Source organism: Psammomys obesus, unplaced genomic scaffold (genome assembly GCF_907164565.1).
Source record: "Psammomys obesus unplaced genomic scaffold, mPsaObe1.curated_primary_1811, whole genome shotgun sequence".
NCBI classification, from domain to species: Eukaryota; Metazoa; Chordata; class Mammalia; order Rodentia; family Muridae; genus Psammomys; species Psammomys obesus.
Window position 1 is genome coordinate 555,661 of NW_026596433.1, and position 26,930 is coordinate 582,590.

General features: G+C 37.1%; 1 protein-coding gene across 1 annotated transcript in view; it reads left to right on the top strand.

The window, feature by feature from the left end:
* The window catches only part of Tll1 (tolloid like 1), a 125,889-nt gene that overhangs the window by 45,325 nt on the left and 53,634 nt on the right, over nt 1-26,930 (top strand). Inside the window, exons 10-13 of the mRNA XM_055597887.1 lie at nt 1,797-1,899; nt 4,650-4,766; nt 10,423-10,568; nt 26,478-26,673. Coding sequence (XP_055453862.1) covers nt 1,797-1,899; nt 4,650-4,766; nt 10,423-10,568; nt 26,478-26,673 — 562 coding nt within the window. The remainder of the gene's footprint in view (nt 1-1,796; nt 1,900-4,649; nt 4,767-10,422; nt 10,569-26,477; nt 26,674-26,930) is intronic.

Genomic DNA, 26,930 nt, shown 5'->3' on the forward strand with positions numbered 1-26,930 from the left:
ATCAGTTTCTTAAGGAAGCACCATTACTTTCCATAATGGGTGTACCAATTTGCATTCCTATCAGTACACAAGAATTCGTTTTGCTACATTCATACCTGTTCTTTCTTTTCTTATTGTATTTTCCAAATAGTTATTTTAATAGGTGTGAAGTAGTAAACCACTGTGGCTTTAATTTACATTTCTTGGATGACTAGTGCTATTGTTCATTTTCCATGTTTATTTATTTTTATGGAAGATAGATTTGTTATACAGTATACTCTGTACAGTTTCCCCTCCTCTTGTAGACCCTATCCACTTCCCCACCCACCCAAATCCACCCCACCTTTTCCTTTTGTGTCCATCAGAATAGGAGAGACATCTAAAATAATATTAATAATGGTGTTATTATCAGAGTTGGAAGGCTTCTCTGGAATATGGATGTGGGAAGGTTAGTGCTCTCTCTCTCTTCCTCCTTCTCCTTTCTCTTTCTCAACTTTTTGTATCCAGCTTTTCCACTGCCACTAAAAGGCTCTTTGAACATTGTTACAAACTATAGTGTTATAGGAAGGCATTTCAAATATTCGCAATTTGTTGTTTTTGGCTAACATCCATCTCAGTTTCTAAAGAAAAATGATCACTATGAGTCTTAAATCTATTAGGTATATTTAAAGTACAAGAGGGTTGAAATGAGCTTTTGCATATACCAAATTGTTTCCAAATAAATTTGACATCATTGAAGTAAATGCCTCGTGTTAAATCCATTCTATTTTTTATATAATCAAGTAAAAGTAAAGAAGGGTTTGAAAGTAAAAACTTTTATGAAGTCATGAGAAAAATTATCTTTCCAAAGATTGTTCTTGAATTATCTTTATAAAAAGCAGCATCTATCCAAACAAAGAGGAGAGAAAGGGGGTCATGTACAAGGTCGTCTAACTCTGAAGATTCCCCATGTATGTTCTTGAATCTCAGGAGCTGCTGCACCATCTGCCTTTAATTACACTCAGAGGGATAAATCTGAATGTTAGGGCTGTATTTAAACATTTCAGCACACACAAAATTATTATGTTCTGGGAATATAGCACATGGTGTTTATTTTTAACATAATTATAGTTGTCTTGATGGTTGTCTTTGAAATAAATTATTAAAAAGAATTCATTTGTGAAAAAATTGGAAATTATTCATGGTTGAAATCTTTTATCTTAGAAAATTCAAACTGAACTTTTTGAATAAATGTTTCTCCTTGTTTTAGGACTGCTGAAATTAACACTATGAATTTCAAGTAAATTGCTAAAATGTTTACCTTTCCCAGTGATTAACTACTATTAACTGTTAATAGGCATGCACCTCGGGGATGGCTTGTTTGGTAAAGTGCTGGCTTGCGTTCCGATCTCAAAGTTGATTACAAAGTTGAATAAAATATCAGACAAAGGGATCACACTTGCAGTCCCAGCAGAGGTTCTAGAGGCAGAGGTCTCCCTCCTTCCCTACAAGCTCTCTCCAGGCTAGGTTACTTAGCAAAGTTCCAGGCCAATCAGAAATGCTGTCTCCAACAAAACCTGGAAGATGTCAGAGTATGGACACTTGAAGCTGTTCTTTGTCTTCTGCAAACAGGCAACACCCCAACACTTATATGTTCTCATACATGTGGTTGCACACACTCACACATGCAAACTATACTAATGAGAATAAGAAAATGTTTTTAATTAAATGGCCAGGGCTCCATGAATATTAAAAAAAGAAGGAAAGGAGTGTATTTTCGTTGTTTTGCATTCCTTCCTGGATCAAAGCACTGTGCTTCTACTCTCTGTGTTTTGCAGATTGTGTTAAATTTTACCACGATGGATCTATACAAGAGTAGTTTGTGCTGGTATGACTACATTGAAGTAAGAGATGGCTACTGGAGGAAGTCCCCTCTCCTTGGTAAGATATGAATCATCTCCTTTGTGACTGTGTATGTATTCTATCCAGGGTAAGAGGCAGATGGTGTTTTCATGAGTTATCTGAAAGTTTCTATCTATATGACTGAAGTTGTTTATATTTTAATTATATGGGTTTTTTTTTCAACCATACCAAAAACTGCTCCAGGACAAACAGATGAATAGATTGATTCACTGATTTAAAGTAACTTAAATATGGGATTGATTATTTGATCTGAACACAGTGATTGAGCATAGTTTCCCAAGGATTATGCTTATTGATTCCACACAACATTTATTTCTGCATTTGAAATTTAAGGATAATGGTTTTGATAGATTGCATGTGTATATGGTGTGTGTGTGTGTGTGTGTGTATGTACTCTCTTTCCTAAGGTAGCAGAGTAAGTCATTGGGTACATCAATGGCTCATTAGATGCCTTTCTATGACAAGCAAAGCTGTTCTTATAACAGACATATCAGTTTTCTTTCTTGCAGAATCTTTCAGGGGCCTAGAAGAGGCAGGTACCTGTATTTTGTGACAGTAACTGCAGCTTAGATTGGTGCTTATGAATGTCTGTTCCCAGTTTTGAGCCACAGCCTTCACAGAAGCTTGGCTGCACTGTGGTGAGAGGTGCTGTGAGCCAGACCACAGGCCACTAGCTCCTCAGCACTCACCTCCTTTCTCTTTAAAACTGTGGGCTTCCCTTCACTTTTAGTCATAGTTTGCTCAGTTGATGTTTTGTCCAATATTGGTCTTTTCTCTTAACATCTAAAACATGCTGAATGGACATTGTTTTACTTGATATTGCCTTAGTAAGTTCATGCCATCTCTGGAAATATTTCAAAACAAGAACAAAAAAAAAAAAAAAAAAAGAGTCTAACTGATGTGATACTTCAAGTTGAAAAAAAACAAAAACACAGTTTTCTACATCTATTTCCTTAGCTGAAATAGATGTATTGCATGATGAAATAATGTATTGCATGTAAAATTGGAATCCCAGGAAAATACTTCAGAAGCTGTGAATTGGAGAATACAACCTGAATCCACACTCTGGAAAGAACCATCTGCTTCTCTGCTTCAGTGCAGAGCGGTCTACCAGACCGACTCAGTGCAATGTAGAAAATGTGGGAAATCTCTTCCTAATGTGAAAGACTGGGCTCTGAATGGCATACCTCAGATTGACAGCATCAGACTCATCAGGGAAGGAGTTGGAATTGTAGAAATTGTTGCCACTTCACACCCTCTAAGATAGAGGATGCATATGAACAAATCTGTTGATAGTTTACATGTATGTGACAGTGAATGCAGCTCTGTCATTTGCCACCACTCTTTAATTTAATGTGCAGTTTCAGAAGATAATTCTTTACCGATTGGCCCTTTCTCTGGCTTTTCTTTATTCAAATTAGCTACTTTGTCTTTTTTTACACTAAATTTCTGTGTGTAATTATTTTCCGCAGTACAAAAACATGCATGGTAAATACTGAGTGTTTCTTCTCTTTCCAACACTGTGGCTATAAATGTGATTAAAGCTTAATAAACTAGAAAAAAGACCGTTAGAAGTAAAATTAGGTAATGGAGGACAGGGTCTGGACTAAAGGACACAGAGATTAAGAGAGAGAAAAAAGACTGAAAGGAGGGTGGTTATCCAGGGAGATCAGGGTAGTGGGGAAGGATGGGTGAGATGAAGCGGAAGGAACACCTATTAAACACACTGCATTCAAAACGGCCACACTGATATTTAGGAGCTGTGTGCTAATTTAAAACAAAAACAGTTGTAAGAACAGATAGCAATATAGTATGATTTTAGAGTTATTGTATATGTATTTAGTGTGTGTGTGTTTGTTTCAAGAGTTATTTCATTTGGAAGCTCGAGTTCCAGGTAATATGAAGTGAGCAATGAACCTGTGCAAGGTTGAAGTAGAAAGGAAGGCCTCATCCTGCTATTTTACTCATTTTCTCCCAATAACTTGTGCGTGAGTGTGTGTGTGTGTGTGTGTGTGTGTGTGTGTGTGTAGAATGTGATCGCATTCATAATTAAATTGATACTGAGATTCTGCCTATAATACCACAGACAATTATAGCTTTATCTGAGCTAGAGTATGTGTTAATGTACGACATCCGTGGCATCTTACGCTTTTGTCCTGACATGTTATCCTTACCTTGGTGAGGGGAGAAATCCTTTCTGTGTTCGGAGCCAATTGTACCCATCTAAGGGTGAACAGATTGGTAAATGGTCCAGTTCTTCAGGATGGCTTGAGAACTTTTCTGCTTCTCACACGGGGTCAACGCACCATCTTCATGTATCAAGTGATTGTGAATTTTAGGGGTTAACTCTTAATTCTTTATATGATAATGAATGATTCTGGTGCAAGTTGATTGAAGATTTTTTGGAGTGAGTTTGAAGAGATTGCTTTATTTCTTTACTTAAGGTAAAGTTATGGCTCTAATCCAGTGGTTCTCTACCTTCCTGATAATGTGACTCTTGATTTTCATTGCTACCTCCTAAGTGTAATTTTTTCTACTTTTATGAATCACAATGAAAATAATTTTGGAGAAGGAGGTTTGCCAAAGGGATTGTGACTTAAAGTTGGAGAACCACTGCTCTAATCACTAGAGATGAGCCACATGCTTTTGTATATATGCATATATGTAATATAGTTATATGTAATTTATGACTAGTGTGGGGCACAAGTAGAACATAGTACATATTCAGATCTAGGAGCCTCTCTTTATTATTTTTTTATTTCTTTTAGGTAGATTCTGTGGGGACAAAGTGGCTGGAGTTCTTACATCTACAGACAGCAGAATGTGGATCGAGTTTCGTAGCAGCAGTAACTGGGTAGGAAAAGGGTTTGCAGCTATCTATGAAGGCAAGTCACATTAAATTTAAGAACATTTCACCCACAATCTCTCAGCAGAAATGCGCTTTCCTTTTGGAGTCATTAAAACAATACAGAAAGCCTTCTTTGCAATTATGTAATTTTCTGAACCAACATGTTAACATACACAGGATGATTTTATTAAAAATACTTGGTAAAATTGATTTAATTTTCTCTCCATTTAGTTTGATGTTGGCTATAGGCTTGCTGTATATTGCTTTTACTATGTTTAAGTATGTGTCTTGTATCCCTTATCTCTCCCAAACTTTAAACATGAATGGGTGTTGGATTTTGTCAAATGCTTTTTTGGCATCTAAGGAGATGATTATGTGTTTTGGTTTTTTGTTTGTTTGTTTGTTTGTTTGTTTTTGGTTTTTTTTCCTTTTGGTTTATTTATATGGCAGATTACATTGATGGATTTTTGTATGCTGAACGACCCCTGCATGCCTAGGATGAAGCTTACTTGGACATGTTGGATGATATATTTAATGTGTTCTTGGATTCAATTTGCGAATATTTTGTTGAGTATTTTTGCGTCAATGTTCAGAAGCAAGATTGGTCTGAAGTTCTCTTTCTTTGTTGGGTCTTTGTGTGTTTTAGGTATCAAGGTGACTGTGGTCTCATAGAATGAGGAGGTAATATTCCTTCTATTTCTATTTTATGGAATAGTTTGAGGAGTGTTGATTGGTGTTAGCTCTTCTTTGAAGGTCTGGTAGAATTCTGCGCTGAATCAATCTGGCCCTGGGCTATTTTTGGATGGGAGGTTTTTGATGACAGCTTCTATTTCCTTAGGGGATATAGGCCTATTTAATCTATTTACCTGATCTTGATTCAGCTTTGGTAAATGGAATCTATCAAGAAAATTATCCATTTCATTTACATTTTCAAATTTTGTTACCTATAGGCTTTTGAAGTAGGACCTAACGATTCTTGGGATTTCCTCAGTGTCTGTTGTTATGTTTCCTTTTTCATTTTTGATTCTGTTGATTTGGAAACTATCCCTCTGCCTTTTAGTTAATTTGGCTAAGGGTTTGTCTATCTTGTTGATTTTCCCAAAGAACCCAGATCTCTGTTTCATTGATTCTTTGAATTGTTCTCTTTGTTTCTAATTTATTTATTTCAGCCCTGAATTTGATTATTTCGAGCCATCTACTCCTCTGGGGTGTGTATTCTTCTTCTTCTTCTTCTTCTTCTTCTTCTTCTTCTTCTTCTTCTTCTTCTTCTTCTTCTTCTTCTTCCTCTTCCTATTGCTTTCAGGTGTGCCATTAAGTTGCTTGTATGAGATGTCTCAGACTTCTTTAAGAAGGCACTTAATGCTATGAACTTTCCTCTTAACATTGTGTCCCATAAGGTAGGGTAAGTTGTGCCTTCATTTTCATTGAATTTTAAGAAATCTCTAATTTCTTTTTTTTTTCTTTCCTGATCTAGATGTCATTGAGTAGAGATTTGTTTAGTTTCCATGTGTATGTAAGTTTTTGTTATTTCTGTTGTTGAGGTCTAGTATTAGACCGTGGTGTTCTGATATGATACAATGAATTATTTAAATTTTCTTGTATCTGTTGAGACTTGCTTTGTGCCTGACTATATCATCAATTTTGGAGAAGGTTCCATGAGGTACTGAGATGATGGTATAATCTTTTGTGTTTGGGTGAAAATTTCTTTAGACATCTATTAGGTCCTTTGATTTACGACCTCTGTAAGTGTCATTATTTCTCTCTTTAGATTCTGTTTTGGTGATCTTTCCCTTGGAAAGAGTAGGGTGTTGAAGTTTTCCACTATTAAGATGTTGGGATCAATGTGTGATTTAAGGTTTAACAGCAGCCTTACCAGGCCTCAGAGGAAGACTATGAAAGATATTCCTGATGAAACCTGATAGGCTGGGGTCAGGTGGAAGGGAAGAGCTCCTCCACCATCAGTGTACTGGGGAAGGGGCATGGGAGGAGATGAAAGAGGGAGAGAGGGAGGGTGGGATTTGGAGGGGACGAGGGTGGGTCTACAGCAGAATACAAAATGAATACTACTCAGCAATTAAAAACGAGGAAATCATGAAATTTGCAGGCAAATGGTGAGATCTAGAAAAGATCATCTTGAGTGAGATATTCCAGAAGGAGAAAGACACACATGGTATATACTAATTGGTAAGTGGATATTAGCCATATAATATAGGGTAAACACCTAAAGAAGCTAAACAAGAAAGAGGACCTGAGGTAAGATGATCAATCCTCACTTAGAAAGACAAATGGGATGGACATTGGAAGTAGGAGAAAACAAGAAACAGGACAGGAGCCTACCTTAGAGGGCCTCTGAAAGACTCTACCTAGCAGTATATCAAAGCAGATGCCGAGACTCATAACCAAACCTTGGGCAGAGTGCAGGGAATCATTTGAAAGTAAGGGAAGTTGGAAAGATCTGGAGAGGACAGGAGCTCCACAAGGACCAAATATATCTGGGCACAGAGGTTTTTTCTGAGACTGATTCTCCAACTAAGGACCATACATGGAGATAACCTAGAACCCCTGCTCAGATATAGCCTATAGCAGCTCAGTATCCAAGTGGGCATCCTAGTAAGGGGAACAGGGACTGACTCTGACATGAACTCAGTATCTGGCTCTTTGACCTCCTTCCCACCACCCTGAGGGAGGAGCATCCTTGCTTGACCACAGAGGAGGACATTGCAGCCAGTCCTGATGAGACATGATAAGCAAGGATCAAATGGAAGGGGAGGAGGACCTCCCATATTAGTGGACTTAGAGAGAGGCAGGGAAGAGATGAGGAAGAAAGGGTGGGATTGGGAGGGAATGAGGGAAGGGGCTACAGCTGCAATACAAAGTAAATAAGCTGTCATTACTATAAAAATAAAATTTAAATAAAAAGTTTATTTAAAAAAGATTTAATAATGTTTCTTTAACAAATGCAGGAGCCCTTTTGTTTGGTGCATCTATGTTCAGGATTGTGATTTCCTCCTGGTGGATTTTTTCTTTGATGAGAATGAGGTGTCCCTTTCCATGTCTTTTAAATAATTTTGGTTGAAAGTTTATTTTAATTTTTTTTAATTTTTATCTTTTTCTCAACAATTTATTCATTATATATCCCAATTGAAGTCCCCTCCCTTAATTCAAAAGCCTATTTCATTAGATATTAGGATGGTTAATCCTGCTTGCTTCTTTGGTCTGTTTGCTTTGAAAACCTTTTTCTAGCCATTTACTCTGAGGTAGTGTCTCTTTGTTGCAGAGGTGTGTTTCTTGAATGCAGCAAAATGTTGGATCCTGTTTCTCCCACTAATCTGTTAGTATGTATCTTTTTAGTGGAGAGTTGATAGCTTTGAAGTTAATAGATATTAGTGACCAATGATTGTTAGTTCTTTTTATTGTGGAGTTGATGGTGATTGTGTATTTGTGTATTTGTTTTCTTTTGATTTTTTTTTGTGATGGTGTCTTTATCCTGTGTTTTCTTGGGTGTAGTTGATTTCATTGGAGTTCTCCTTATAGTATCTTTGGTAGGGCTGAATTGCTGAATATATATTATTTCAATTTAGTTATGTCATGGACTATTTTGTTTTCTCCATCTATGTTGATTGAAAGTTTTGCTCTATAGAGTAGTCTAGGTTGGCATCTGTGATCTCTCAGTGTCTGCATGACATCTGCCCAGGCCCTTCCGGCTTTCATAGTCTCTGTTGAGGAGTCTGGTGTGATTCTGATAGTTCTGCCTTTATGTGTTTCTTGGCCTTTTTCCTTGCCACTTTTAATATTTTTCTTTTTTTCTGTAGATTTAGTGATTTGATTATGTGGTGGGAGGAGTTTCTTTTATGGTCTAGTCTCTTTGGTGTTCCATAGAAGGAAATTATGAAATTTGCAGGTAAATGGTGGGAACTAGGAAAGCTCATATTGAGTGAGGCAACCCAGAAGCAGAAAGACACATATGGTATATAGTAACTTATGAGTGGATATTAGCCATATAATATAGGGTAAACATACTAAAATCTATAGTCCTAAAGAAGCAAAACAACAAGAAAGACTCCCGGAAAGAGGCTTAAACCTCACTTAGAAGGTCAAATAGGACAGACAATTGGAAGTAGGAAAAGACAAGGAACAGGACAGGAGCCTTTCACGGAGGACCCTTGAAAGACTCTACCCAACAGGGTATCAGAGGATATACTGAGACTCATAACCAAACTTTGGGCAGAGTGCCGGAATACTTATCGAAGATGAGGGAGATAGAAGACCTGGAGAGATCAGGAACTCCACAAGGAGAAAAACAGAGCCAAAAAAAACTGTGCCCAGTCGGGCTCATAGGGACAGATACTCCAACCAAGGATCATGCATGAGGAGGATCTAGACCCTGTACTCAGAGGAAGCTCATAGGATTCTCAGTTTCAAGTGGGTGCCTTAGTAAGGGGTACAGGGGCTGTCTCTGACATGAACTTAGTGTCTGGCTCTTTGATCACCTCCCCCTGGGTGGGGATGGGAGTGTGGCTTTGCCTGGCCACAGAGGAAGATGATGCAGCCAGCCTTGATAAGACCTGATAAGCTAGGGTAGGGTAAAAGGGGAAGAGATTCTCCCTTATCAGTGGACTAGGGAAGGGACGTGGGGGAGAAGAGGGAGAGAGATGGGACTGGGAGGAGACAAGAGAGGGGGCAACACCCAGGATACAAAGTGAATAAATTGTAATACATACATACATACATACATACATACATACATACATACATATATATACATACATACTTGGTAAATTTTAACAAGAAGAACAGCAGGTTTTCTTGCATAATACAGTAATGAAACAGGGAGATAAACAGACAGCATTTCTGTTTGTTTCATAATGCTATGAAAATTTAAGAAAAATTAGTAATTTTCTTTGTACTGAATTTTCTTAAAAAAAGAATCTGTTTGACCCCTGTAGTGGTGAAACAGTCCATTCTAGGAAACTTAACATAGGGTGATTGTGTACAGTTTTGAAGTATGCTTTGTCTAAATTGGAGAGTCAGCATGCAAGGAAGAAGTTATTACATGCTTTGTTTTATATTTCTTGAAGACAATGGCTGGCCATCAAGCTTCCTGGCTATAAATTAGCCTTTCTGGGCAAGTTGGGTAGATAAACCCCTCCCCAGTGCAGGAGAGCAAGTAGTTTCCAAAACAGGAGATTCCTACTTCCCTTAAAAATTTAAGGCTCTAAGCATTTTGTTTTAAAGATTGCCCTCCTTCCTGGGGAGAAGATCACTGAACAGAACCATGGGTGCTGGCATCAGAAGCCTCAGGGGTTCTGTCCAGAGTGAAGCTTCCTTTCGAATGAGCTGTTTTACCTGTATTCAAAAACCCAAGGAAGCATCTCAGAGAATCACACAGCAAATTCAGGGAACACATTTACAATGATCTTTTAAGCAAAAGCAAAAAAGATTTTAGTTTTGGTTAAGGCATCACAGCAATTAAAATATATATACTCCTTGGCTAGTCATTCTCTAACGTATACACTTAAGTGACTGTTTTTATCCCATAATCTTTACAGCCCCACAACTGTCCAGCTTTGATTTTCTTTATGACATGGCTCTTTGCAATCTCATAGCAACTGATCTTGACTAATTCCTTTGAAGAAAAGTAAAGTGAAATGGCATGTCAGGACTCATTTACTTGTTTGTTTTGCCTTCTTCAGCAATTTGTGGAGGTGAGATACGGAAAAACGAAGGACAGATCCAGTCTCCCAATTATCCAGATGACTACCGACCAATGAAAGAGTGTGTGTGGAAAATAATGGTGTCTGAGGGCTACCATGTTGGACTGACCTTTCAGGCCTTTGAGGTAAAGCCTTTCAGAGAAACTTCATGGGGCATATTCTCTATAAATGACATCAGTATTTAAGGGCTTCCTCATTAAGTCAACATAGATGTAGAGAATCAGCCTTTTAATCAACGACGAAGCAGAGGGTAGCCTATAAAATGTAACATCAAGAGGGAAAGTTTTTTTTTTCCTTTCGCTTGTTACAGACATCTGCAAGAAGATTAAAGTGAGTTTACATTAACTGTGCTATTTGAATTAGAATGTTTGAAGTGTTGACAATACCTTTTGAAGCCATTTTTTTTTTTTAAGCAAATGCACGGGCCTGTGTCATAAGACTTCTTAGAGGGTCCATTAAATCATAGAACCTTTATTTTCCCTCTAGAGGTTTCTTTTTATGTTACACGGGAGAAAAGTCTTTTTTTTTTTTTTTTTGCTTGTATGTAATTACAAAAGTTATTTATATCAAACGTAGTATTCCAAACATTTTTAGGAGCTTTTTAACTTCATCAAAAACTATTTGTGATGGCTCTGGGAAGATAGCTCATTGGGTCAGACATGCCTGAGGAGCAGAGTCTGAGCCCCAGAACTCACTTAAAAGCTAGGAAGGTGTGGAGGCACCTGGGATGCCAGCGCTCCTGGAGGGAGTGTTGGGAAAATCAGCTCACCAGACTATCCAGAATCCCTAAGCTCTGACTCAACAAGAGATTCTGCCTCAGTAAATAAAGTGGGAAAATGCTGGAAAAGACATTTGTACAACTTCTGACACGCGTGCACGCACACACACACGTGTGTGCATGCTAAAACTACACCATGAGATCAGAAGAATTATTATATTATCTTCTAGGAGAAGGAACCAGGCCTGGGTCATTAACTAAGGATTTGTTTTTTTCTTTTGAGGTTTTTTTTAATTTTTTAAAACATTTTTACAGTGTTTATTTTATTATTTATTTATTATAATTAATTCAATTTGTATCCCAGCTGTAGCACCCTCCCCAGTAAAGAATTTGAATATACCAAGGCCAATCAAATTTCTGGACCAAATTCTGACTCTGAAACTACTAATCAAGAAGGTTAATACACTCTTCCTTTTTTTCTTCCTTCCTTCCTTCTTTCCTTCTTTCCTTCCTTCCTTCCTTCCTTCCTTCCTTCCTTCCTTCCTTCCTTCCTTCCTTCCTTATATAATAAGAACTAAGAGAAGAATCAATTAGAAGTGAATATAGGACAGAATCATTTTAAGAACTCCACAGAATGCTTCAGTCAGTCAAAGAATCAAGAAAGTGTGAGCTCAAGGTGATGTGGGAAAGATTAATGGGATGAATGTGTGTGGTAAGTCCAAGTAAGAGTTGGGAATCCAGATGTCACGGTTGAGGAATCTTTCTCTAATGACCAGAATAAGCCTGACTCAGTGTTCGATCCACCAAAAGGCAGCAGAGTCTTTCATGCAATCACTGGTGAGATGTGCTCAGCTCTGAGAGCAGAGACTGCAGTTATGTCTTTGTCACCATAGCAACAGCAAAAGGAATACCTAGAAGACATCTATGCAGTTAGAGACTCTTCCATCTCACCTTCAGGCTTCTGCAATGTGTCTTTGATGCTTGTGTTTCTCTCTTGCATTTGCTACTTTAATTCCCTCACACTCTTCCTTCACCCTTGACTGAAATGTTGTGCTTTATGGGTCTGACAGCTTTACAGTTGGGAAATCTTGGATTTGAAATTGATTCACATTTGATTTTGGTTATTTTAATTATAATAATAAACATCATTTAAATACACTAGCTTACAATGAACAATGCACTAAGCTATCTGATTAAGCTGTGTATACACTTGTCTGGAGAGATGGCTTGATGGTTAAGAACAATTGATGATATTGCAGAGGACCCAAATCCGCCTCGCCCTTTTCAGATGGCTTACTGCTGCCAGTCGCTATGGTTCTGGGTTCTCTGATGCTCCATTTTTGCCTCCAAATGCAATGCACATACATGGTGCAACGCATGCTGCACATCATTAACTCAGAACTACACACCTAAAATTTTTAGACAACCTTAAATAATTATATATATACGATTCCCATTGCCGTTTTCTGATATATTGAGCATCAAAAGATGAACCACCAATAAACACATAATTCAATAAGTTACAAAATTCTCTTATTGCGGAAATTATTTCTAAAAACTGAAAATTTGTGGATGGTGGCTGGGCTCTTCTGAAGTTTACTTATATCAATTCAATGGTTGATGATCAATTTAGTAGTAGAAATTTTTCAAAAGTAAGACGGTATAAAGATAAATATCATCTCAGGCACTCACCACTATATTAAACAAGCTATTTACTTTTTATTGATTTGAAGAATGATTCAGTGACTACTGTACTTTTGAGTTTGAGTTTGGCCAACATAATTTTATTACTATCTTTAATTTTCTATGCTTTCTTCATTTTGCCTTATTTTTATTGTTTCTACCTCCATTTATGTGTTGGACACATCTAAATGTGTGCTGAGCTCCTTAAGTTAAGTGATTGAACCTGAATCTTGATGACTTACTAAACCCCTCCTCTCTTATTTTTTTCAGCACTTGATATCAACACTCATCCAAAGGCTAGCATCAAATCTACTCATTCATTTAAACAACAATACATAGTAGTTTATGTCAACAATCCAACCGCTCTTCTGCTCACCCTTTGCCTTTTTGCTTGAAGCTCATGGTGAGAAAGAACTGTGGGCATCAGCTCTTGATCTACAGACCTTATTCTGTACACTGTAAGGTTGTAACATCACTGACAATCACCCAAAGGCTTTGAGTCTAAAATAAAATCCAGATTCAGTTGCTATGACTCAACCCACTCCCCTTCTCACTCCTTCACTCTCAGTCTTTCTATCTTCCTCACCTCAAAAAAGAGTTTCTTCCCATATGACAGCTTTTCTTCCAATGTTCCTCTGAATCTAGGTCTTTAGACATTCCTTTTGTTCCTCTTTCTCTTTATTTAGATTTCTGTTCATTTAATTCTTCAAAAGATATGTGCTTGACAGCTTACTTTAAATCATTTTCTTACCCACAGTTAATCTCTAAACTATTGTACTTTTTTATTGCAATTATGACTACTTGAATTTAAGCTAAGGATCGGTTTAACTATAGGATTGCTTTATATTTCTCAATAAAATACGTTCACAAAGAGCAGAGACATTGCTTGTGCTATGGGTCACTGTATCTTCAACACCAATGGGTCTCTCAGTAATATTTGATTATATAAAGGATAGATATTGGCATGAGAGTGCATGGTGTTCTCTGGTTGGAAATTGGCACACCCTTTCTTTAGGAAAGGCACATGAGTTTCAAAGGCAATAAGAATAAACAGGTAAGTGAAATTAAGGCTATGGAGGTCTTCATGTGCTTTCTGGCTCAAGTTAGACCAGACATCTCAAGTTCTAAGAAATTCAGAAAGGGCAAAGACTTTGATACCCTCATGAACCCTAAATCTTCTAGGAGAAGGAACCAAGCCTAGGCCATTAAGTGACCTTTTTTCTTCTTTTGAGGTTTTTATTATTTTTTGGGTTTTTTTCAATGTTTTAATTTTTTATTACAATTTATTCACTTTGTATCCCAGCTGTAACTCCATTCCTTGCCCCCTACTAATCCCACCCTTCCTCCTTCTTCTCCTCCCATCCCCCTGCCCCAGTGCACTCATAGAGGAGATCCTCCTCCCCTTCCATCTGACCCTAGCCTATTAGGTCTCATCAGGACTAGCTGCATTGTCTTCCTCTTGGTAAGGCTGCTCCCCTATCAGGGGGAGGTAATCAAAGAGCCAGCCACTGAGTTCATGTCAGAAACAGCCCCTGTTCCCTTACTAGGGTACCCACTTGGAAACTGAGCAGCCATAGGCTACATCTGAGCAGGGGTTCTAGCTTATCTCCATGCATGGTTCTTGGTTGAAGTATCTTTCAGTCTCAAAAAGACCCCTGTGCCCAGTTTTTTTTTGGTTCTGTGGCTATCCTTATAAAACTCCTGTCCCCTTCGGGTTTTTCATCTTCTTCTTCTTTCATAAGAGTCCCTGCACTCTGCCCAAAGTTTGGCTGTCTCAGCATCTGCTTTGATACAGAGTTTTACACCAATTCAAATAAAACCAGCACTGATATATTTACACAGTTGATTCTTGTTTTACTTGCTAATATTCCTACTCAGTAAAAATTATAGAAGCTCTGAATCAATTCTGTTCATGTTTTTAGATTATTTATAGACACTTACTCAACACCTAACAAGTGCATTACAAGCTGTGATGTGCCTTACTAAGAGAATGTGTGTCGATAAATCCCACTCAAGCATGAGTCATAGTGCTGTTGGCTGGGAGTTTGGTACTAATGAATTGACAATATAAATCAAAGTATCCCAAAATATAAATACACTTAAAACGAGGTTATGCAATGATTTGTTGATAAAACATTTCGTGATTAGAATCTCTCAATAACTCAATATTGTGTTTGCCAAGGAACAATGAATCCATATTAGTTAATTCATATATTTTCAACAACTTTATAGAACATAAGTATTTATAATACTGTGAGTATAGAAAAGATCAACTGTACATATTTCCTTAATTATTTTATTTATTTAATATTTATTAAGCATTTGGCTTAATTTGTTTATCTGTTTATATGAATCTATTTTTGTTTAAATATGTATTTATGGGACTGAAGAAAACATGTGTTTTTTTTTCTAGAACATGCATGGCAGATCATTGCTTTTTATAACTCTAGTGTTCTGACCCCCGCAGACACTGGGCGTGCGTGCAGTACATATATGCAAGCAAACAATTATACACATCAAATAAAAATAAAGAAAACTAAAAGAGAATGTTTAAATGCTATGTTTCTGATGTGAAGATTATATCTTTTATTTTCAGTATTTATTAATTTCATTTTTGAGTACTTCATACACAAGTACTCTATACCACTCCTACTTTTTCTTTCTCAACTACTTACTCCAACATTCCTTCTTTTCCCTCCCTAGTTCATGACTTCTCAATTATTATTACACATACATATGCACATGTATGTATATATATACATGTATATGTACCTATTTACACATATGTATACACAACTTACTGAGGTGTTTAGCATTGATTGCCTTCATGCATACGTGGCAAGGGGTAATTATTTGGAATTGGACAACCTATGTGGGAGCTTATCCCTTGAGAAAATTGTTTTTCCCCTCTCAGCAGCCATTGACCACCACTCTTCATTTAGGGCTGGGGCCATATGGAATTTCCCCTGTCCATGTCAACTGGTGTTGTCATTATGCTGGTCTTCTTTAGGCAATCATGTTGTTGCAATTTTGCAGGTGCATTTTTCTTGTCACGCTTATGAAACACTAGCAACAGGCATCCTGGGCTTCTAGTTCTTAGAATCTTTCTGCTTCCTCTGCCCCAATATTCTCCTAGTTTAAGGTGTAAAGGTTGTATTGCAGAAGTAGCACAGAATTGGGCACCCAAGAGTCACTTTTCTCTTCATTTTTACCTGGTGTGGATTTCTGTAATGGTCTCTATCTGTTGCTAAAAGAAATGTTGATGAGACCTAGGAGGTGCCCTTAACTGTGGGTATAAAGATAAATATTTAGAATATAGATATAAATTGTATTGGTTCTTGCAAGACCATGACCTCTTCAGTCAGAGGTAGTGGACTAGCTGTACAGTTTCAGGCAAGAATTCCATCCTTTTGAGTGGACCTTAAATACAATTAGAACTCTTCTGCTTACCCCAAGATAAAAGTACCACTATCACAATATTTGGAACATCTTGCTGGCCTGATTGTTATCATTACCTGTAGGCTTTACAGATAGTTAGGACTACTGATTCTGTCTCTCTCTGGGCAGCTTGCATAAAACACTCTCATACTATGAAGCCAGTCCTCTGGGAGGAGGCTTTCAGGTCAGTCTCAGCTCAATCCCTTTAAGTCTTGACTCTGAAGTGTGTGTTGTTCTCAGCAAATGGTCTCATGCTCACATTTAGGAAGGCAACCAAGGACAATGGCGATAGGTCACTTTGTTTAGGGAGACTCTTGCAATTTTTCTGAAAAACAACTTGAAGGAGGTTTCCATGGATTTATGTCAGATAATGTATGACTCTTGAAGAATGTACCCATCACTTCATATGGTGTAATATCATTTAAATATGCAATATATGTATATTCACAGATATATATCGATACTGTATCTATATTATACATATCTATAATATATCTAAAGTTTAGAAATGTGTCCTTTTTTAATTTCAAACATCGTTGGTGTTATCTCTTTCCTTCTACTTCTGTACTTACTTTTACCTTGCTACCCAATTAAAATGCTTCCATTATTCTCATTTACCCCCATTCATTGCACCTGTCTTCTACTTCTGCCTCTCAGCAGCTAATTGTCCTACTGCCTCTGCCCTTACTTCTCTGGTCTGAGGTCACTGTAATTCGTACACTCAGATTTAAAAAATTTAGAACTAGTTCTGCAAATTAAAAAGAACTTGTGGTGTTTGTCTTTCTGGGCCTGGTTAGCTCACTTAGCAACATATATTTTAGTTCCATTTACCTGAATATTTCCTTGCCTTCGCAGCTGAAAGGAATTTTATTGTTTATATGTACCACAGTTTTCATTATTATTTCAATTTAGTGGCATTAAAGTTGTTTTAATCTTTAAGCTTTTGTGAAGTGATGATCAAAAAACATGGCTGAGTAATCTTTGTACTAGGATGCCAGGTACTTTGGTTTTGTGCCAAAAAGTCAGATAGCTAGGTCATGTCATAAATTTGTGTTTAGCTTTTGAAAATTCTCCTTACTGTTTTCCACATTGGCTATACCAAATTTCAGTCCCACCAACTGTGAATAAAGGCTCCCTTTCCTGGCATCTTCACCAGCATTTCTTATCAGAGGTTTTTTGTGATCTTAGCCATCTGACTAGGGTGAGATGAAATTTCAGAGTAGTTGTAATTTGAATTTTTCCTAATTTGTAATTGTGTGGAATAATTATTAAGACTTTTTTTTAGTTAAATTCATTTTTTGATATCTCCCTGTGAAAAAATATATATAGCCCATTTTTACTAGGTCATTTGTTTCTTGAGACTTTGTTTTTGGAGTTCTTTGTATATGCTTGGTACTAATCCTTTATCATATATAGAAAGACATCTAATTTTATTCTCCTACCCATAGGCATTTAATTTTCTAATGACCATTTGTTGCGGATGTTGGCTTTTCCTCATGGTGTGTTTTTTATATCATTGTCAAATATCAAATGGTTGCAGCTATGTGACTTCACATTTGAGTTGTTTATTTTTCCATTGATCTATATCTCTGCCTTCTTACCAGTACCATGATACCATGATGGTTTTATTACTATAGTTTGTAATAAAGCTTGAAATATGGTGTGCTAATCCTTTGGCAGTAAATATTTGGTTCTGAGTTACTTTGGCTTTCTTGGGTCTTTTTGGTTCCATATAAATTTTAAGATTTTTTTTTTTTTTGCTAATTAATGTGAATAATATTATGGAGATTTTTCTTCTGGTTGCACCCAGTCTATAAATGGTTTTGATAAGATGGTCATTAGTAGAATATTTTACCAATCCCTGATTGTGAGATAGCTTTCCATTTTTCTAATTTCTTTCTTCAAAGATTTGATTTTTTTTAAATTGTAGAATTCCTTTACTTTCTTGGTTGGATTGATTTCTGGAGAGTTTATTCGTTAGAGGCTGAAGTGAATGGTCACATGTCCATCATCTCTTTCTTAGTGTGCACCTTATAAAAGCTAATAAATTGTGTATGTTGATTTTATATCCTGCTACTTAACTAAAAGCTTTGAATATTTTCAGAAAATTACTGCTATAATATTCGGGATCCTTTATGTGTAATATTACATCATCTACAAATAGGGATAAATTGACTTCTTCTTTGCCTATTTGTATCCCTTCAATATTCTTCTTTTGTTCTTTTCCTCTAGCTTGGGATTCTAGCACTGACATAATTAGAGGTTATCCAGAAAACATTTTATCATACATCAAATAAACTCATAACACTATAAGAGAATACTTTAAAAACCTATATTTGTTAAGCTAGAAAACCAAAAATAAATGGACAAATTTCTTTTTTTAATTTATTTTTTTAATAAATTACAGTTTACTCACTTTGTATCCCAGTTGTAGCTCCTTCCCTCATCCCCTCCCAAATCCACTCTCCCTCTCTAATCTCCTTTCATGCCCCTCCCCAAGTCCATTGATAGGGTAGGTCCTCTTCTCCTTCCATCTGACCCTTGTCTATCAGGTCTCCTCAGGACTGGCTGCATTGTCTTCTTCTGTGGCCTGGTAAGGCTGCTCCCCCCTCAGGGGGATGTGATCAAAGAGCTAGCCAATGAGTTCATGTCAGAGACAGTCCTGTTCCCCTTACAAGGGAACCCACTTGGACACTGAGCTGTCGTGGGCTAGATATGAGCAGGGATTCTAGGTTACCTCCATGCATGACCCTTCATTGGAGGATTAGTCTCAGTCTCCCCTGTGCTAAGATTTTTTGGTTCTGTTGCTCTCCAGGACAGGAGGCTACTACAGAGGACCTTTGAAAGACTCTACCCAGCAAGGTATCAAAACAGATGCTGAGACTTTGCTTTAGACTGCTTTGAGACTCTAAGATAGCCAAACTTTGGGCAAAGTGCAGGGAATCTTATGAATGAAAGGGGAGATAGAAAGACCTGGAGGGGACATGAACTCTACAAGAAGAGCAACAGAACCAAAAATCTGGTCAAATTTCTAAATCCATCCAAATCAAAAAGGTTAAACTAAGGAAAGGTCAACAGTCTAAGCAAACCTGTAAAAAACAAGGAGATGAAACAGTGACTTAACACAAACAAACAAACAAACAAACAATCAAACAAAAACTCTGCACAGGCCCAGATGAATTCAAAGGTGAAGTAGACCCAATTTGCAAAGAACTATAATCACTGCTTCCTAAATTATTTAAAACCTTAGAGACAGATGGAACAATTCTAAACTTCTCCTATGAAGGTATAACCATAATGTTAAAACCATATAAAGACTCAACCAAAAAAGAAAACTATAGGCCAATATCACTGATCAATAAAAAGGCAAAGATCCTCAAGAAAGTAATGCATGCTGAATACAGTTTTATATAAAAAGTCATCCACAATGATCAGGTTAAATTGGCCTTAGGACAGAGATACTGGGATAGTTCAATATGCCTAAGTTAACTAAAAATAATACATCATGCAAATGGATTTAAAGACAAAAATCAAACAATCGTTTCAATAGTTTCAGAAGCCTCCTTTCACAATATTGGCTATTCTTCATGATAAAAGTCTTGGAGAAAACCAGGCTTGAAGGAATGTACCATCACAAAATAAAGGCTGTAATTGTAACAAATGTACAGCCAATGTGGTACTAAACAGATAGAAATGCAATCCCACTGAAATCGGGAGCTAGGCAGGGTTGTGCACTATCTCCTCTATTTTTCAATAAAGGTATGTCTTTTGTATTGAAAATGTAAAATTGTAGAAGACAAGTTCACTGGTTCTCAATATTTTTGTTGTGATGTCTAATAAAACAGCTTTAAATTTGTTTAGTTCAATTTTATACCTTTTTAAAAAGTGCTTCTGGCTTTGAATTTTTATTCTCTACATAACTTTTCTCCTTTAGACAAAAGGTTTTTAAGATAAAATTGCCCCACATTTGATTGACATCTGCTGGACTGCACCCACTGACTGTCATTTACAGTTTTGTGTGAGTGTGCCATAGCTTTACTCTTCACACTGCTTCTTGCTTTATTATGCAAATACAGACAAAACCACTAAAATTAGTTCTTTTTATTAATGAATTTCATATTGTTTTCTGCAGGGATACACATGAGTTAGGAGGACACACTATTTACGTCATTTGGAGAATGCTGTGTTCCATAAGCTTGTACTCTCAGAATTCATAGCTTGAGACCTGGGTCCTCCATGTTGATGCTAGTATTTGGGGTAATTAGGGATGATTAGATGGCATCTCATGAGTAGGCTCAGGGCCCTGTAACAGAGGTATCACAAGAGGACACAGTAGGTAGGCATCCACTAAAAAGAGTGTCACCATCAGGTAATGAATCACTTGTCAGCTCCCAGGAATTAGAGAAACAGTTCTGTTGTCTACAAGCCACTCAGTCTGTGGTCTATGGTCTTAAAAACAAAAACAAAACAACAAACAAAAATGTATCCTAAATGGATCAACACTGGGAGTTTGTCTTCTGCTACTGAATATATTGCCTTTCAACACCAACATAATAAAGTAAATTTGTGTGTGAATGTGGAATTAATTTGTAACACTTCAGCTCCTTTCATTGGCAGTGTTATCAGGAAAGGATCTTCTAGTACTGTTTTATTTGAGAACTTCTGGCATGTAGTACTACATCGGAGGGGAAAAGTGGGGGGGAGACTGGAAATGTTTACAGGAACAGCTTCAAAGAAATGCCAATAAAACAGAAAGAAATAAAATAAACCCAGAGCTTAGTTCTGTTTAGATTGAAATCCCCACATGCATTAATTCAAGTGGGATTAAGTTTGAGGGACTTGTTAACATTGCTCTACACCCTGGTTGGATGAAACTTTCCTTATGTAAGCCAGATATGTTTAACAGCCTGAACTGTCCTTGAAATAAGCTTCAGTATTCTGACTATGCATGAGTTTTTGCCTTGCTGTTGTGCCTGGCAAAAAGCAATCATTTTGTCTGTTTATATACATTTCATTAGCTTACAATAAATGAACATGCTTTGTGAACATATTAATAAGCCACAACAGGAAGGTGTTAATTAATTTATATTTTTCTGTTGGTCATTTACTTAATGTTTTGGAGTATTCCATTAAGAATAAAAATTGACTAATTATTAAAAATAGTTTTCTTTATCACTTTCCTCAAAAGCAAAAAATAACAGCTTTAATGTTTTGCCTAGTGTATACCAATATGTTATAGTATCTATAATATTGCATCATTTTGATTGTAATACTAATGTTTAATTATGTTAATTATATTACAATGAACTAACTTTAGACCTTGATTTATGAGATTTCTTTACTATAATAAAAACTATATAGTAAAACATTTACCACCATAATCATTTTTAGATGCACCCATTCAGCTCCGAAAATATACAGATAGCATTATAAAGAGTAAACAAGTTATAACTATAAATATGTATGTATATACATAAATGCATGACAGGGTTTCTCTGTATAGACCTGGCTGTCCTGGAACTCACTCTGTAGACCAGGCTGGCCTTAAACTCAAAGATCTGCCTACCTCTGCCTCAAAACTGCTGTGACTAATGAGGTATTCAACCATGACAAATGGGTGGGGCAATGAATCTGAAGCAGAGCTGGGAGAATTTTGTGAAAGGATCTGGAGAAAGAAAAAAAAAAGAAATCTTATAATCTCAAAAATAAAAATAAAAAATAAAATAATTCTTTCATAGTTTGGAACCAATCTCTAGACCCCTTTTATCTTACAATCTAAAACTGTTCACAGTAAATGGTAGCTACACTTTCCTTTCACCCCCAGACCCTTATAACACCAATTTTTAGTGTCTTTGAATTTGAGTAGTGTAGTATCTCATGTAAGTAGATTAATTCAGAATTATTTTAGCTTCTTTCACTTTCAAGTTTCATCCACAATGTAGTACATATCAAAATGTCTTTCGGTTTTAACAACAAATAATGCTTCATTCTATTTTCATGTCAGATTTTCTTTGTCTACTCATATTAATTGATGGATGTTATTTACGTCTTTTGACTACTGTCAGTCATTTAGCTCTAAACACAGACATACAATTGTAAGCATATATGTATATGTATGTGAATGAATGATGTATACTGTGTAGCAAGGAACTGTGTGACTGGAAGGGCCTTAGTCAGGGTTGGTGCCTTCCTGTGAGCCCTCCGATAAGCAGTCCCCAGGGAATTGTGGAAAGAGTGGTGTTTTTTGACCCCTTTGGTCCAATTAATTTTATTTTCATCCTCACTAAGTAGAAACCACTCACTTTTTTCTTGTTTCCCCTTGAAGCAGCTCATAGACAGGTCAGTCTCCATGTGGGTTCCCCAGTAAGGGGGGAAGAGACAGTCTCTGACATGAACTCAGTTGCCTGCTACTGTTCACTTCTCCCTGGTGGAGACTTCTAGCCAGCCCCCAGAGGAAGAAGATCCAGGTAGTGGTACTCATGGGACCTGATAGGCTAGGGCCAGACAGTAGAGGAGGAAGACTTCCCCTGTCAGTGGACTAGGGAAGAGGGGTAGGAGAAGAACAGTGAGGGAGGGTGGGACAGTGAGGAGATGAGGGAGGGGGCTACAACTGGTATACAAAGTGAAAAATTTAAATAATAATAATAATAATTATAATTATAATAGTACAAAAAATATAAAGTATGAGTCTCCTGAATCTCAGTGAAGCACAGAGCCCCTCTGAGATTCTGAACTTCTTATCTCTTCTCTGTGTTTACATCTCCTTCAAGGGCCAGTTAAATATCAGCTTTTGAAAAAACATGTCCAATGTTTACTTTTATTTTCACCATAGTCTTTATGGATATAAGATCTGTTGACATTGTAATGAACTTGCCAGATTCATAGAGAGGTTATGACCTGGTTATCTCAAAATCTGTATTCAATCAACAATGCTATTATCAAAACATATTCATCTTAAGTCAGCTGTGAACTCTCTTTGCTTTAACTTGAAAAGAAACTGCTCTTTTTCTTTTAATTTTTTCTTCTGTTTATCATTGGCTTTCTTCTCTTTTTCATGGAACTTATAATTATTGGCTTAACATTCATGGACTTGAGTTAGATATGAATGCTTTAAATGAATGTGTATGTGTGTTAGCCTGTGAGTATATGTGCACCACATAGTTACTGAAGCCTGTGGCAGTTGGAGTGGGCTGGATGCCCTGATACTTGTGGTTACACGCAGCTGTGAGCTGCTGTGTAGGTGCTGGTAGCGGAACCAGAACTCTTTGCAAGAGCAGCAAGTGCTTTTTACCACTGAGACATCTCTCCAACTTTTTGATTCAATTTTTAACTTATCTAGCCTTATTTATACCCATACCAAATACTAGTTGATAAAATAATGTAACATGGCTGAAAAATATTGAATGTGTGATGTGACCCTTTCCCAGGGTCACCTGATACAGGAGAACCTCCTTCCCTTCTATCTGACCCTAGCCTATCAGGTCTCATCAAGGCTGGCTGCATCATATTCCTTTGTGGCTTGGAAAGGCTGCACCCCCAGGGGGAGGTAAACAAAGAGTCAGCTACTGAGTTCATGTCAAAAACATCCCTTGAAAGCTGAAAGACAGCCCCTTTTCTACTTACTAGAGAACCCACTTGGAAACTCATCTTCCTCCAAAAAGAGGGTCTAGATCCTCTCCATGCAAGGTCCTTGGTTGGAGTATGGGCCCAGATGTTTTTACTCTGTTGTTTTCCTTGTGGAGTTCCAGTCCCCTACAGGTCTTTCTTTCTCCCCCTTCTTATATAAGGTTTCCGGCACTCTCGCCAAAGTTTGTCTATGAGTCTCAGTATCTCCTTCGATACACTGATGGGTAGTCTTCCAGAGGTCCTCTGTGGAAAGCTTTAGTCCTGTTACTTGTCTTCTCCTACTTCAGATATCTATCCTGTTTCACATTCTGAATGAGGATTAAACATCTTCCCTAGGGTCCTCCTTATTATTTAGCTTCTTTAGGACTATAGTTTTTGGTATGATTACCCTATATTATACGGCTAATGTCCATTTATAATTTAATATATGCCATAAATGTCTTTCTTCTTCTGGAGTTACCTCACTTAGGATGATCTTTTCTAGTTCCCATCACTTGCCTGCAAATTTCATGATTTCCTTGTTTTTAATTGCTGTGTAGTATTTCATTATGAAAATGCACCATTTTCTGTATCCATTCCTTTGTTGAGGGACATCTAGGTTGTTTCCAGTATCTGGCTATTACAATAAAGCTGCTATGAACATAGTTGAGCAAATGTCCTTATTGAATGGTGGGCATCTTTTGGTTATATGTCTAGGAGTAGAATAGCTGGATTTTTAGGTAGCAATATTCCTAATTTTCTGAGAAAGCACGAGTTGGATTTCTAAAGTGGTTGTACAAGATTACATTCCCACCAGCCATGGAGAACTGTTTCCCTTTCTCCACATCCCCTCCAGCATGTGTTTTCACTTGAGTTTTTGATCTTAACCATTCTGATGGGTGTGAGGTGAAATCTCAGGGTCGTTTTGATTTGCATTTCCCAAATGTCTAAGGACATTGAACATTTCTTTAAGTGTTTCTCTGCCATTCGATATTCCTCCGTGAAAATTCTGTTTAGCTCCATACCTCATTTTTTAATTGGATTACTTGGTTTGTTGGTGTTTAATCGTACTCATATTTAACCTGAAAAAGTATGTAAACACCACCATACCATTCAGTGATAATATCTCTCAGGTTGGTGTTGGGATGCAATGAAGCATTTCTGAATAGTATAGACTTATATACACAAGGAACAATCCATTTGCTAAACAACACACTTGCAAACATTTACTGTGTGTGATTAAAATTTACATTTCTATCTGATTATTTATCAGCACTAGATACATAGTATTTAGTATGTAAATAATTTCAGATCTATAAATAGGTACTAGTGAAAATATCATAAAATATGAAGTTAGTGATATTATGAAATATTCTTTGGAAAGATAATTTTGTACATATAAATACTCAAACGTCTAACTGTAACTAAGTAAACAGTGGAGTTGCAATAAGTTAAAAATTGAAGTGATTCATTGCATGTAGTTAGTTTAAAACATAATGAGTGTTAACAACACGGTAAAATCAATTATTTTTTCTTAAGCACAGAACCAATTATTTTAAAATTTTCCGGTTTTTTTCTTTCTTCTTTTTTATTATTCACTTTGTATCCCAGCTGTAACACCCTCTCTCATTCACTCTCAATCCTATTCTCCCTCCCTCATCTCCTCCAATGGCCCCTCTCCAAGTCCACTGGTAGAGGAGGTCCTTCTCCACTTGCATCTGACCCTGGCCTATCAGGTCTCATCAGGAATGGCTGCATTGTCTTCCTCTGTGACCTGGTAAGGCTGCTCCCCCTCAGGGGGAGGTGACCAAAGAGCCAGCCACTGAGTTCATGTCAGAGACAGTCCCTGTTCCCCTTACTAGGGAACCCACTTGGATGCTGAGCTGCCATGGGCTACATCTGAGCAGGGGTTCTAGGTTATCTCCATGCATGATCCTGGATTGGAGTATCAGTCTCAGAAAAGACCCCTGGGCCTAGATATTTTGGTTCTGTTGCTCTACTTGTGGAGCTCCTGTCCCCTCCATGTCTTTCTATATTTCCCTTCTTTCATAAGATTCCCTGCACTCTACCCAATAGTGTCTCTGTTGATCTCAACCTGGTTAGTACTGACTTTGAAAGCAGTAGTCAATTTACCATTGAGATTCTTTCTATTTAACATCACTAAATTTTAATCTGCATTACTTTTAATGTGAAGCAACAAAGGTGTTGAGTTTGAGGTCAGTATGGAATGCATAAATAGTTCCAAGATAAGCTGGGCTCTACAGTGAGACTCAGTCAATCAATCAGTCAACCAACCAACCAACCAACCAACCAACCAACCAACCAACCAATCAATCAACAAGTGCATCTACCTATGATCACTCTAGCTTATGTTGTTGTACTGTTTCTTAGATTTTTATTAAGATTTCCTTGTGTGCAGTGTAGCTGTGAATTCATTTTTATGTATGTGTCTTCATTAGTTGTGTCATTTTTCATATTAGCAAGTTAGTGCTATGCCACTAGAAATACCTAATAATCTTCCCACTGCATTTGTCTTATTAATATCTGTTAATGAGACAGATTATTTTTACAAAAATATTCCCAACTGTAGATTGAAAGACACGACAGCTGTGCCTACGACCACCTGGAAATTCGGGATGGAACCAGTGAAAACAGTCCTTTGATAGGACGGTTCTGTGGTTATGACAAGCCTGATGACATAAGATCTACTTCCAATACTCTATGGATGAAGTTTGTTTCTGATGGGACTGTGAACAAGGCAGGGTTTGCCGCTAACTTTTTTAAAGGTAATTTTCAACAGCTTACAAATTTGAGGTTTGTTTTAATTTTTCATAGCATTATACTTTGAGTCTTGGCAAAACTGGATTGCAGTTCACTGCAAGTTGAAGTATGCTCTCATATTCTGTAACTAGTGTATATTACTAGGAAAAAGAAAAGCTATTTTAATTCAAAAGTTACATCAAACTTACATGTAGGAAATTTATAGGCACTGATTTGAAGTGTATCACATGTAAATGAAAATAGGAAGAATATACAAATCTTC